The sequence below is a fragment of the Saccopteryx leptura genome, chromosome 3 (assembly GCF_036850995.1).
Source record: "Saccopteryx leptura isolate mSacLep1 chromosome 3, mSacLep1_pri_phased_curated, whole genome shotgun sequence".
NCBI lineage: Eukaryota > Metazoa > Chordata > Mammalia > Chiroptera > Emballonuridae > Saccopteryx > Saccopteryx leptura.
This window is the reverse complement of record NC_089505.1, coordinates 354,385,282-354,398,988: the sequence shown is the minus strand read 5'-3', so window position 1 is coordinate 354,398,988 and position 13,707 is coordinate 354,385,282. Positions and strand designations below refer to the sequence as shown.

At 45.8% G+C, this 13,707-nt stretch overlaps 1 protein-coding gene across 5 annotated transcripts in view; it reads left to right on the top strand.

Annotated features, from left to right (window-relative positions):
* The window catches only part of SAMD12 (sterile alpha motif domain containing 12), a 406,813-nt gene that overhangs the window by 226,421 nt on the left and 166,685 nt on the right, over positions 1-13,707 (top strand). For 4 of the 5 annotated variants that reach the window (XM_066379393.1, XM_066379391.1, XM_066379392.1 and 1 more), the window contains one exon: positions 10,585-10,725. In XM_066379393.1, coding sequence (XP_066235490.1) covers positions 10,585-10,725 — 141 coding nt within the window. Of the gene's footprint in view, positions 1-10,584; positions 10,726-10,818; positions 13,095-13,707 lie in introns of those variants that run through there. The other variant, XM_066379394.1, reaches the window with a different exon arrangement.

Below are 13,707 nucleotides of genomic sequence, written 5' to 3'. Positions count from 1 at the left end.
TGCTGCAAAACACTCTCCAATGAACAGGACAGCCTCCCACCCCGGTGACCCAGACCCAAATGTCAATAGGGTCAAAGTGGACAAAGTTAAGCAGATAAGTTCCACCCTCCTTTCATATCACGTTGATGACTTTCAAAGTTTGGCATGTAATAAATAGCATTTCCATGTCCTCGTTACCCTTCGCTCCTCAGGAAGGGTGCCCACTGCCCCATCAGGATGCCATCCTCACATGCCCCCATCCTAGTTTTGGACACAGCTGCACCACTCACCGTAGATCTTGGGTGGGCCTCTTAACCTTTCTGTAGCTCTGTTTCTTAAAAGTGGCACTGATACTTCCTATTCTGCTTTCTTCATAGGGAACTTCATCAGCACAGCTTGGGAGAGAGGATGTCATATCATCCCCAATTTACAGGTGAAGAAAGCCTAGTGAGGTGAACATCACAGTAACCAGGCAGGAAATAACTGGCTAATTCATCCCTGACTTTCAACTCCAAACCTAAGACCTTTCCTTTTTCCAAAGTTTTCCTAATAGATCTCATGGCCCCCGAGGTCTTTGCTACTGGGTTTATGACAGACAGTGGGTTCTCCTTTAACTGTTTCATTCTACATCATTTTGTTATAACGTTGATGAGATGCTATAGGAATTTAACTCTTATGTGTATCAATTAGCCTGTGGTAAAATTGATTTAATTATACATTGTTTCAGTTAAAGTCACAGAGCCTATCAATGATGTTAAATGAGGACTTCCTAGAATTGCTTTTGGGCTGTTTCATGCTTGTTGCTCTAACATCTGCAGGTAATTTCTTCAGCTCCCTAAAGGAAAGAACATTGTATTCATCTATTTTACTGAATATATCTGGAGCTAGGACAATCCTCACTTGTGAATTTTTCTATTAAAGAAATCCCATACCTGACCAGTTGGCTCAGTGGTAGAGCATTGGCCCAGTGTGTGGAAGTCTCAGGTTTGATTCCTGGTCAAGGCACACAGGAGAAGTGACCATTTGCTTCTCCACCCCTCCCCTCTCACTTCTCTCTCTCTCTTTCTCTTCTCCTCCTCTCTTGCAGCCATGGCTTGATTAGAGCAAGTTGGCTCTAGGTGCTATGGATGGCTTCTTGGCCTCTGCCTCAGGCACTAAGAAGAGCTTGGTTGCTGAGCAACAGAGCAATACCACAGATGGGCAGAGCATTGTCCCCTAGTGGGCTTGCCAGGTAGATCCCAGTCAATGCTCATGTGGAAGTCTGTCTCTGCCTCCCCTCCTCTCACTAAAATAAAAATAAATAAATAAATAGATCCCTAATACTAATAAAGTTGTTTTTTACAAGTTTAAGGAGAAACAATTCTTAGGTATCCGGAAGAGAAAGTCAAAGAAGCTCTGGAACTTTTTAAATAATACTTTGGCAGTGGGTCACTAGTTCAAACGATTCAAGCATAGCAGCCAGCATGCCCGTGCCTGTCTCTAAGCATAGGGACACTGCACGTGGTGGGCTGTTCTGACCATCAGTAGAATATTGAGGGGGAGGAGGAGGCTTGTCAATAGGCAACTCGCATGCTTCTTGGTAATTAATTTTAAAAGATGTCTAGTGACACTCGATTAACAAAGAGTCCCCAAACAATGCATAAATATGCTGAGAAATGCCAGCATAGCAAGAGTTTTGGCCTACCTATCAAAAACAGAAAAGACCTTGAAGGTTGTTTATGATATCATAAATCTTCGGCTATGGTCTGTGTTATGTTAGTACTAGACTTCCGTGCTTGAAAAATCTACTCTGAGGTACAAGGGAAGTAATTACTGAGTCTTCCCAGGGACTAAAACAGAATCCCCAAACAAAATGTTTTAGGGGTTTTTTTAATTAATTTTTGGAGAAGATCTGGTAATTCTGTGTACTACCAACGACATACAAGGGTTTAACCTCAAAGCTACTGTTTTGGGAAGCTGTGTATTCTTTCTTGAAGGGCAGAAAAAAAAATCACACAGGGCCACATTCTCATTCTGTTTGAAACACGCTGTAATATAATTTCTTTCTGAATTTCTGTTTCATGTGGGAATTAGCATTATTTCAGCTTACTGCTAGCATCAGCTGAATAGGGCCAACCAAAAAAACTAGATTGTCAAACACAGTCTGTTTACCTAAGTTTGGTTAAAAAAGTATCAATATGCAGTTGCCATCACTATGCAGTTTCCATACAGTAACCTCCAGGCAACTATCCACTGACCGTTCTCCCCCTCCTCGTGGAGGAGGGCCTTCAGTTCACTGCTAGTCATTGTAAATGGAGCCACGTGAGCAACCAACCGGCCTCGGCCCCCAGGCTGTGAAGAGTGGGCGGTGCTCTAGGTAGAGGTGAGAGAAGACGTGTTGGGCTTGGAAGATTTCACGTAGGTTCCTTCCAGGAAATGAGGCAATGGGCTGGCTGGCCGCAGAGTCCTTGTGAGCGCCACTACTGGGGACTCGTGGTCACCTTGAGGAAGTCAGGCCCTGGTCTGGGGGTAAGTTAGGAGGAGGGATATGCAATGCACCTCTCGGTTGTAAGAAACAGAGGGCTAGTTCAGGCTAGTCTTCAACTAGCTGATCATTTAGAATAGGCCATACAAAATGGAATCTCAGAGCTTGAAGTCCATCCCGAATATTAGTCAAAACCCTGACGGCGAGACTGCCCAAGTCACTTTCCATTGCAAGTGGGATGGACATGGACATGGTGGAAAGCGGGTTACATGTCAGATGTTGGAAGTGACAACTTGTGAGCCAAATATGACCCACATGCATGATTTGTTTGGCTCTCCGAGGATGGAAAAAATGGACAGCTTTTAAATTGGGAGATTTCATAAGACTTCTGGATTTTTAGTTCTTAAAAATAGAAGTGGCATATTTCAGTATTCTAGCGTAGCAAAAATAGGTGGGAATTGCTCATTTTAGGGGAAGAAAACTGTCTGGTCCACTGCGGTCCACCTAATCCAGTTGGCGCTTAGAGTGGTGGTCTTCACACAGCTAGGTCGTCTTGGCAACGATGGAGTTTGTGACCTCTGGTGGACTTAAATAAGGATGTTGACCAGGTGCATCAAACTTACAGAATTATGCCATCGAAATTAAGGTATATTCCAAATAATTTTTAAGGAATGGTATTGAAAATACCAAAATTTGCCAATGATTAACATTGTGAAAACAAATTACCGTAATTCCCCATGTATAAGACGCACCTAATTTGGGAGCTCAAAATTTGAAAAAAAAATGTATTGCATAAAGTTATTGAACTCAAGTTATATTTATCATAAAATTTATACAACTCCTCATTACTGTCAAAAAGGCAGGAAACGCAAGTAAAAAAACTACATCCACTGTATAAGACACACCCGGTTTTTAGACCCCAAATTTTTTGAAAAAAAGGTGCATCTTATACATGAGGAAATATGGTACTATCGGTTCCTATCAGCTGTAGTCACCAACACCAGGACAGTCTTTCTTGAAACAGGGCTAAGGGGGACAGTACAGCAAGTCAGTGGGGAATTACATATAAGCTTGGACCTATGAGTCAGATTCTCTTGGGCACAAGGGCCACAAATGAGCTCAACTCACTACCCCCCCACCCCCACCCCCACCCCAGTGCTGACTCGCATATATGAGAAGCCCAAGGGTGTCCAACTTCAGGCAGTGCTCTAGTCAGGAAATTAAATAATGTCATCTTATCTTTCTTTCCCCCTTCCTGGACTCTCTTCTCTCACCCCCCCCCCCCTTTTCTCTTTCTGTCTCTCTGTTGTCTTAATTCACTTGCAAATTCTCTCCATATGGTGGCAGAGATAGTCACTGACAGCTAGCCTAGGCTTAGGTTGTTTGTCCCTTGAGACATGATCTAAGTGAGAAAGACAACTTCCCTCTGCGAAACCATAGCTGTTCTAGTGAAGGGTTTAATTTGCCCTGTCTGGGTCACATGCCCAACATTAATTTAGAAACACTCCATTTACTTAGTGCATGCATTGAGTCAGGCCCCCGCTCGGTGCTTAGGGACTTCAGTGGAGCCTGCTCTGGTGGATCTTACGTTGCGGGAGGAGGCAGAAGGGAATCACCAACAAAAAAATAAACTTAGCCAGAAAATTATCCAGTACTTTAGAAGTAAAAAATACAACAGGAAAAAAATTTTTAGGTTCTTTCTCCTTTTGGGGGGAGGGGAGTTAAAAGGCCCATCAGGTAAGAAGAAGCAGCTTCCAAAAGACAGAAGAAAGTGTCTTTTACCTGAAACAGGCGGGGATGCGATATGGGCAAAAATGCGTTATTCACAATACGAGTCTACAAATGGGAGTGTTTTACCACTGCGACCATCAACTCTATGCCTTTGGGCAGGGAGGGGGGAAAAGGGTGAGAGTGGTTTACCTGTCAGGTGTCATCATGAAATGGCATGTGAGGCCCCCACACTATATGCTCCCGCCTCACATTTCACACTCAGCCCCATTAACTTTCTTGGAGTTTCCTGTATGTCTCATCTGGTTTTCATAGCCCTATCTTCACCTGTTCTGTTCCCTGTGCCTCGAATGCACTTCCCCCTCCTTCCTGACTCTTATTTTTTTGTTGTTGTCCAATGACAATCCTAGCTAACCTAGATGCCCCACCTGTGGGCTCTCGAACAAGCGTGTACTTGTCTGTCTGGCGGGGAAATGATGTACCTTTCCTTCCTACTTCCTAGTGGGGTGGCATGTGCAGCCCAGGGTAGAGCTGTGGAGTTTGCAGTGGATGCTTCGGTTTCGGGGCTGCTCTCAGAGACCCCTCAGTGGTGCCCTGTCACATGCGGTGCCCTGTCCTGGAGGCTGTGGCAGCCCCGTGTGCCCTGAAGCTGTGCCGGTGTTGGCACTGCTTGCCTCTAAGTCATCAGAAACGACGACCTTCCCCAACGGTCCTCTCTCACCCTCCCCGGTGGGGCTCCCTGCGTGAGAATGGGCAGAAGTGGGTTGGGGTGCAGAAGGTCTGTTTGAAGAATTCCTGAGCAGCAGTTTGGGGAGGTGGATGAACGCATGGCCTCCATGTAGATTTGTATCTCTTATCTGCAGTTTCCTAAGTTATGACCTTTAACTGGCTATGGTAACGCTTAATTGCCTATAGCTAATAATAGTATCTTCCGAGAACTATAGAAAATGAGGCAACCCATGTAAAGCTCTCAGGCAAGCAGTGTTTTCCACATAGTAACTGCTTGATAAATGTTTGCTATTATGATTATTGTTGAGGAGGAGGAGGAGGAGGAGGAGGAGGAGGAGGAGGAGGAGGAGGAGGAAGAGAAGAAGGGGAGCATCCTCAGCCATCCAAAGACCTGTTCTGTGTACTCAAAGTGCATCCTCATGAGGACTCCAGTTTGCAAAGGGCGTGTGTGTTATGTCATTTGATCCACACAGTCACCCTCTGACATAGTGTCATCTTCCTCCCCACTGTGGAGATGAGGAGACATGCTCAGACGTGCTCTTCGGGGCCTGTGTCTCCGGCCCTTCCTTTTAGCTCCTGACCCCACGCTTTTGTGATGACACCTCACTCTCTGTTCCTTTGTTTCAGAGGCTGTCGTTTTGAAACAGTGGTGAGATGAAGCAACACAGGTTCAGGCCGCAGAGCGCTGGTTGTGTGCCCGGCCGCTGTCACGCCATTTCCCTGGCCGCGCCAGGGCTGGACGACAGCCAGGGACTTCTACCTGTTGGGAGCTGCAGGCCTTTCCCTGAGAGCAGGTCTGGGCTAACCCGGAGAACAAGTGGCCATTTGTTTGGGGAACTGTACGGTGACCTCCATTCCGAGCAGAGGAGCGGCCCTGTGACACAGCCTGTTCCCTGGGAAAGGCGGGGTTTCAACCGCTGGCGCTGGTACCGAGACTTCCCGATGGGGCACGGCTGCAGGCACGTGCTCCCACTGACCCTGACATTTCTGACTGTGCTTTATGGCAGGTGATCTTTCATCTTGAAAAGCTGTGACAAGGTTTCTGTGATAGTCTTCTAAGAAGAAGAATGGTTTGGGACGGGGCAGGGGGGGGGGGGGTCACCTGAACTAGAGACCAAATGCCAGATTGGGCCCGAAGGTCGGAGACACATGTCTAGATCTAAACTGTCCCCCCCTTCCCTGAGTCATTTTTAGACAAGTCGCTTTCCCTGAACCTCTGTTCTCTGCGGGGACACCATGAACCCCGCGCCATGCTCAGAAATCTCAGAGGTTCCTTCCAGCTTGTAGCCTGAATGATGGCCACCTAGAGCGACCAGGTCCTCGTCTCTGGAACCTATAAATGTACCTTATAAGGAGCAGGGACCTTTGTCGTTGTCATTAAGTTAAGGATCTTCACATGAGGCGGTTATCCTGGATTATTCAAGTGCGCTCTAAATAAAATCACATGTCTTTATAAGGGAGGCAGGGGGAGTTACAAGAGAAAGTGATGTGAGGATAGAGGCAGAGATTAGAGCGGTGTGGTCACGAAGGAATGTGGCAGCCAGCCAAAGCTGGAAGTTTCCAGAAGGTAGTGTTCCCTGCAACCTCCAGAGGGAGCGTGGCCCCGTGGACACCTTGATCTCAGTGCGGTGGGACTGGGCTTGGACTCCGGCTTCCGGAACTGTATGGAATACATTTCTTCTGTGTTAAGCCACCATGTTTGCAGCGCGTCCTGGCAGCTGTAGGAAGCGAGAACACCGCTCTCGGGGTCGGTTGTCTGTCACCGGTTCCTGCTGCCCATCGATCCAGCGGGGCTTGTAGTCTCACTTGGGGCCTCTCCTGAGGCAGAACAAGACCCTGTCGTCCTGTAAGCCCGCAGGAAGAAGTGCTCAGTTAGCCTCACGTTCTCCCTTTCTTTCCCTTGGCCTGTGTGCTTGTGGTTGCCACCAACAAAACACAGCCTCCTCCCTCTGCTGAATTCAATTTCTCATTGTTCTGAGAGTCAGTTTCCAACCAAGTATCGTCCATCAGAAAAGACAGAAATTGAATGACCTCGAGATCAGTGTGTGAGCAGCGAAGACCACATTCATTTTAACACCAAGTATATTCATTCAATAAATATTTCCTGAGCGTCACTATATGGCAGCACAGAGATGACAATGGGGGAACCTGTGACAATAGGGAACCTGACAGGAAAAGTACTTATTCTAATGGAGCTGTCATTATAGTGGGTCACACACAATAAAGCTTTTATGTACCTACTCAAGCTTCAATTACAACAAAATTCTAATTTTCCAAGATTGCTAGCCGAGCCGTGGATCCATGTCTCTGCTGGGTCCAGCTCCTCACAGAATATTCCCTGGCTTGATCTCCTACAGGGCATCCTGGGAAATATTTTTAGCACTGAAGACACCTCTCCGGGCTACAATACAGAGTTTGGGTCATGAGAGGGTCCTCTTCTCTGAATCCCACCAGGATCTGCCTATGCTCACCTTAGTCCCCGGTCAACTCAGAGGTCCGGCCTTTGAGGAGAGTGTTGAAGGAATGAATGCACGATGTGAAAGAAACGATATTGTAATTGTCCTCCTTTGTTTAATGCTGTCCTTTTCGTTATTTCTCTAAATCCCAAGTGCTCTCAAAAGAAAAAAATAGTGGTAGCACCAACGTGATTTCCTCCCTCCAACATCCTCTTCCTGGAGCGGTGGTGACTCTACTTCTGCTACTAAAACAGTGCCCCCTGCAGGTGGAAAGCCTGAGGCATTTCTGCTGTCTGTTCTTCTTCATACCCCACTTCTAGGCATCCCAAAGTCCTTCAAAATGTATCCAGAACTTGGCCCTGGCCGGTTGGCTCAGCAGTAGAGCGTCGACCTGGTGTGCGGGGGGACCCGGGTTCGATTCCCGGCCAGGGCACACAGGAGAAGCGCCCATTTGCTTCTCCACCCCCCCTCCTTCCTCTCTGTCTCTCTCTTCCCCTCCCACAGTGGAGGCTCCATTGGAGCAAAGATGGCCTGGGCGCTGGGGATGGCTCCTTGGCCTCTGCCCCAGGCGCTAGAGTGGCTCTGGTTGCGGCAGAGCGACGCCCCAGAGGGGCAGAGCATCGTCCCTGGTGGGCGTGCTGGGTGGATCTCGGTCGGGCGCATGTGGGAGTCTGTCTGACTGTCTCTCCCCGTTTCCAGCTTCAGAAAAAAAAATATGTATCCAGAACTCTACCACTTCTCTCTACTTCTTCCCCTCCACCTGTGCCCGAGGCACCGTCACTTCCTGTTTTGGCCACCAGGGCAGTATGCTGACTCCTCTCATTGCCCCTCCGCCTCCCGACCCCTAATCCACCCTCCACATAGTGACCACAGAGACTTCAGTACATTGGGATCATGCCCAAGTCATCGCTTGCGCAAACCTTTCCACATTCAGAATAAAATCCGAACGCTTCCCCTGAGGCTGCCTCTGTGTGGGAGGCCCTGTCTGATTGGGCCCCTGGCACCTTTCAAACTTCATTTCCTGTCATTCTCTTATCTTGCCTGCTCTGCCCTGGGGCCACTAGCCTTCATGCCATTCCTCTGATTGCCTTGACCAGGGGTCCCCAAACTAGGGCCCGGCCCAAGGACTGCATGCGGCCCCCTGAGGCCATTTATCCTGGGAGGGGCACCTCTTTCATTGGTGGTCAGTGAGAGGAGCACATTGACCATCTCATTAGCCAAAAGCAGGCCCATAGTTCCCATTGAAATACTGGTCAGTTTGGTGATTTAAATTTACTTGTTCTTTATTTTAAATATTGTATTTGTTCCCATTTTGTTTTTTTACTTTAAAATATGTGCAGTATGCATAGGGATTTGTTTTTAATTTTTTTTATAGTCCTGCTCTCCAACGGTCTGAGGGACAGTGAACTGGCCCCCTGTGTAAAAAGTTTGGGGACCCCTGGCCTTGACACTTCTAGATATTCCAGTGTGCCCTCTTCTGAGCAGCCTTTTGTAACCACCCAAACTGGAATAGCTCCACCCTTCCAGGAGGGGTCCCCTTTCCATGCCCCCACACCCAGAATAGTGTCAGGAATTTCATGGCACTCAATTGACCCTTGGAAAGAAAAGGAAATAAAAGGCCCGGAGTACAATCCATGGGAAGGACTCGAATCTTCTTTCATCTCCTGGCATCTGGGCGTCTCTGAAGGGCCCAGCAGCCTCGGTCCCCTGACTAGCAGTTTCGGGTCTCAGGAAATTGAGTTGGTGCTGCTGTTTTGAGATCGGGTTGACTTTCCCCTCTTTGATTCCTTCCTTCGTAGGCAACCTGACTTAGACCACAACATAGTTAGTGCTCAACAAATCGTTGAATTAACAGTTGTGTTTTTATGATAAGCAGCAAAAAAGGGACAATATAAATTGCAAAAAAAAAAAGCATGCAATTGATGATTGACTACTTAGCGCTCTCCTGACACCTGCAGCAAAAGCAGCTTGTTGGGACACTTTTATTTTATGGTCAACAGGCGGGGGGGGTAGGGTAGGAGATCAATGGTATGTTCGCTCCTGGAAATGATCTAATTATTGAAAAGAATTTTTTTGAATCACAGACCTGGGTGGCACTGTAGAGACCACGGAAGGAAAATAATGAATCAGGATTTGTCCGTGAAATTCTCAGCATGCCCATTAAACCCACCTTCTGGCTTTTGGGTTTCTTTTTTGAAGAGGTCAACCATTTATCTTCTGAAGTGTATTTGCTGTTAGACCATTGATCTCACATAGTTGCCTCTGCGTGTTCTTCATCAATCGAGAAAAGATCTGCAGTGGGATGACCAGGGATGTGGGGGGCGAGGGCACAGGGTGGTGCTGTGGGCATTTAGCAACCATCATTCTTAGTATTTCTTGCACTCAGCTCTCACCGTGGAAATATGCTTATTTCAAGGCGAGCACAGAGAGGGGAGACTTTGGGAATTCAGTGGAAACCACAGTAACAAGAGAAGCATGCAGCCCTTCCAGGGAAGAAAAGGGACTGAAAGGAAGCCTCGCCAGGCTGTCCAGTCTCCGGGGGTGTCTGCGCACCGCAGGCACGCACACCGGACGCGCCTTGTTGTGTGGTCTGTAGGTGCTCACACTCACCCTCCTCCTCTCCCGTCACCCCTGCTGGAACCCTAGCCTGGGGCCAGTGACTGGATGAAGCTTTAGCTCCCACCAGCTGGAGATGGAACCCAGCCCAGCACTGGGGTGCCCCAGGGGAGTCCGTGCAGCAGATTAAAACTGGAACTTCAAGTGCAAATGTCACAGAAACGTGATTGGAACATGGCTTACACGTCGTTGGAGTTTCTCTCTAACCACAGTTAAAGCAGCCCCGTCTTTACCTGAGTTTTCATGGACTCCTGTGGGCCAGCCTCAGAACCCATCACCCAACTAAGAGCATTGTTTCTATGGAAACTTACAATCTGTGACCCAAATACCCAGGTTAAAATGTCACTGTTTTATTTAACTTGATGTGTGTGGGTCAGTTGGGGATTGCCAATATTAGATAAAAATTGGACTTTTTTTTTTTTTTAACTTATGGATATTTTTTCATCCCAATTACCCATCCCTGTCAGCTGGAATACTGGGGGATTTCTGTATTCTAAAGCATCAGTGTTTAGATGGAAACCTCTGGTACAGCAGAATTAGCCAAGGCTAGGGTGGAAATCCTCCTTCAGCCCTTGTTTATGGGCTTTTCCTTTCGTTTCATGGAACCCGCAGGGCGCGCCTTGCTGAGACTGACGGACAAGAAGCTCGAGCGGATGGGGATTGCCCAGGAAAACCTCCGGCAGCACATCTTGCAGCAGGTGCTCCAGCTGAAGGTGCGGGAGGAAGTCAGAAACCTCCGGTTACTCACACAAGGTACCCCGCTGCTACCGAGGGGCTGAGAGGAGAGGCTGGGGGGGTGTGGGGGGCCAGGGAGAGACTGCCACTCTTTCTGTTTTCTTTTTGCAGCATTTTTCAATTGAGTTTATTGGGATACAGGTTTAGGTGTGCAATTCAAAGACACATCATCTGCACCCTGTATTGTGCGCCCGTCGTCCCAAGCAAAGTCTCGTGGGGGACAGGATGCCGCGTATCCTCTATCTAATAAGAGTAGAGAGATTTAAGGGCCGCTTACCTCCTAAAACTTCTTATTTTCATAGCTCACTGGGGAGGAAGGATGAGCACAGAAGTCATGGGTGGGCGAGCAGCACTGTCTTGGCTCATGTCAAGGTCATCACGTACAGCAATGGAGCTCGTTCCTTGGGCCCCCCCTAGAGAGTAGCAGTCACACAAACCGGGGGGCGGTTGCACCCCGAGAGCTGTGTGGTGTGCTGTCTGCACGGTGCCCCCATGCTCTTACTCTGACCGCCAGTTCTGAGAGCGCCTTGGAATTGGAGGGAGTCCACAGTGCATATAACCGCTGATAGGAGTGGGATATTTGCCGTGTTTCCTTTTTTTTAAAAAAGTGGACTATGGGAATTTAAAATTGGGATGTTAAGACCATACAATTCCAAATAAGAACTGTTAACAACATCAGTATGTTGGAAGCACGTAAGAGTCCTATAACTGGAAGCAACAGCACAAAGCTGGAATTGGAAGAAAACCGTTACACTCTCTGGAACTCGTATGTCTACTTAAGATTTGGCTGCTATCAGCCTCCATTGTCTATAACCCCTTTTCTTTTAATGCCGTATAGCATACAAAATGAAAGGCAACTAAAGTGTGTATTTTTGAGAGCCTTGGCTATTTTTCAATGTGTAGAATATTGTAATTGCATGCATACTGATGGTGGAGAAATGTGGGTCATCCAGGTTTCATGTGATTGCATTTAGATTAACCCAGTAATAGTCCACTTGCCTAGAGGAAGTAATGTGCTGGCAGGAAGAGGAATGCTCCAGAGGATAAATATAGACTTTGAGTGATAGGAAAATAGTATTGTTCCTTTGTTATGCAGTATTTGTGCTTGTCTTCCACTGGTAAATTTATAGGTATGGGCCCCTCGAGTGATTGAAATTTGAATTTGACACATTGATATACATGTAGGTCTCTTTCAAGAAGTAACTAGAGATTCAAAGAATTGTCGAAAGAAAGTCCAACACAGCGCTATTTGTAAAACTGAAGAGTTAGAAACAACCTAGAGGTCCAGCAGTACGGAAAGACTCCACTAGTTCTGCTTAAATTCATAAGATCCGATATAACGCAATCATTCGGCTTACATCTTCCAAGAATATATAACATCATGAAAAAGAATTTAAGAAGTAATAGGAAGTGAAGGGGGAAGGCCATATATAAAGGTTTCTTTATAATATTATTTTGTAAAAAAAAAATATTACATTTTTATATGTACATAGCAAAAGGGCTACAGATTAATATGCCAATATTTTGATAATGGTTCTCTATGGATGGTGGGATTTGGGGATGATTTTAATTTTTTTCTTTGTATTTTTTCTGTGTGTTCAAAATTTTACCAGTATAACTCCATATTACAGTTATAATCAGAAAATACACACCCATTTTTTTAAGCTTTAATCACATGCACCGTGCTGCCAGGTTCTACTTAGAGTCTGAGATTTTTCTCCACTCTTTTGTTTTCCTCCTGTGATGATATATAAAAAAATGAGACCCAAATTTATCCCGTGTGCCTTAGACTCTTTTTTATCTCTGCTACTGTCAGCCTGCAGTGTGTTTGCTTTGCAAAATTATTTTCTACAGCTTTCATTGCCCTAGATGCATAATATATAAGATTTTTCCTGAGATAGTACTCAAGTCTATTAAGCTAAATATATGTTTGTGTTCTGGGAAGGCAGTGAGTGCTAAGTTCAGCCTTTTCAATTCTGTTGTTGTCACTTTCTTTCGCTTTGAAAAGCTGTGCATTTTGAATCCTTTCATTCTATTCCCTGTAGAAGAGGTCACATTCTCCAGCTCCTGGATATTTTGTCAGCACTCGTATTACCTTTTTTTATTGCTTGTCCTTTACATGTTAATATTCAAACTCATTTTATGCCAGGCAGCCTTTAGAAAATTCATAGCCTTATTGAATATACAGTTTCTTTTGAAAAGATAAAACCAAAAATTGGCAAGTTGGGGTTTTTTGTTTTTCTGGGGTTATTTTTTTTGGGGGGGGTTGTAATAAAAGTTCTAAAGACAGCTGGGGTTGCCATAAAATACTTTGGGTTTAGGTGTGCTGTAATAAAAATTAAAGGCTGACTTTGGGTGGTGAGCATGCTATACTCTATAAAGATACTGAATTGTAATATTGTATACTTGGTACTTAATGATGTTATAAACCAGTGTTATACCAATTTAAAAAAATAAAGAAAGAAAAGTTACCCATTAAAATGTCTTCCCTATTTCTTCCCAACACCCCAACCACCAATCCCTCGAAACCTCTAATCTCTGTTCCATTTGTCTCTTCTGGATATTTCTTATAAATGGAGTCATTCACTATGTAGTTATTTGTAATTGGCTACTTTCACTTCTTAGGGTATTGTTTTTCGCTCATGTTTTAAGCATGTGTCAGAATATCATTTCTTTTTATACCCAAATGATACTCCATTGCACGAGTGTAACATTTCATTTATCCATGCATTAGCTGATAGACGTTCGGATTGTTTCTGAATTTGGGCTATTATCAATAATGCTGTTTTCAACATTTGCACTCAAGTTTTGGGTGGACCTGTTTTCATTTCTCTTGGGTATAGTCCAAGGGACAGAATTGTGGAGTTATACGACAACTCCATATGTAACCATTGGAGAAGCTGCTAGACAGTTTTCCAAAGCAGCTGCACCATTTCACATTCCCATAGCCACGGCAGAGGATTCCAATTTCTTCACATCCTTGCCAACATTTTTTATTGT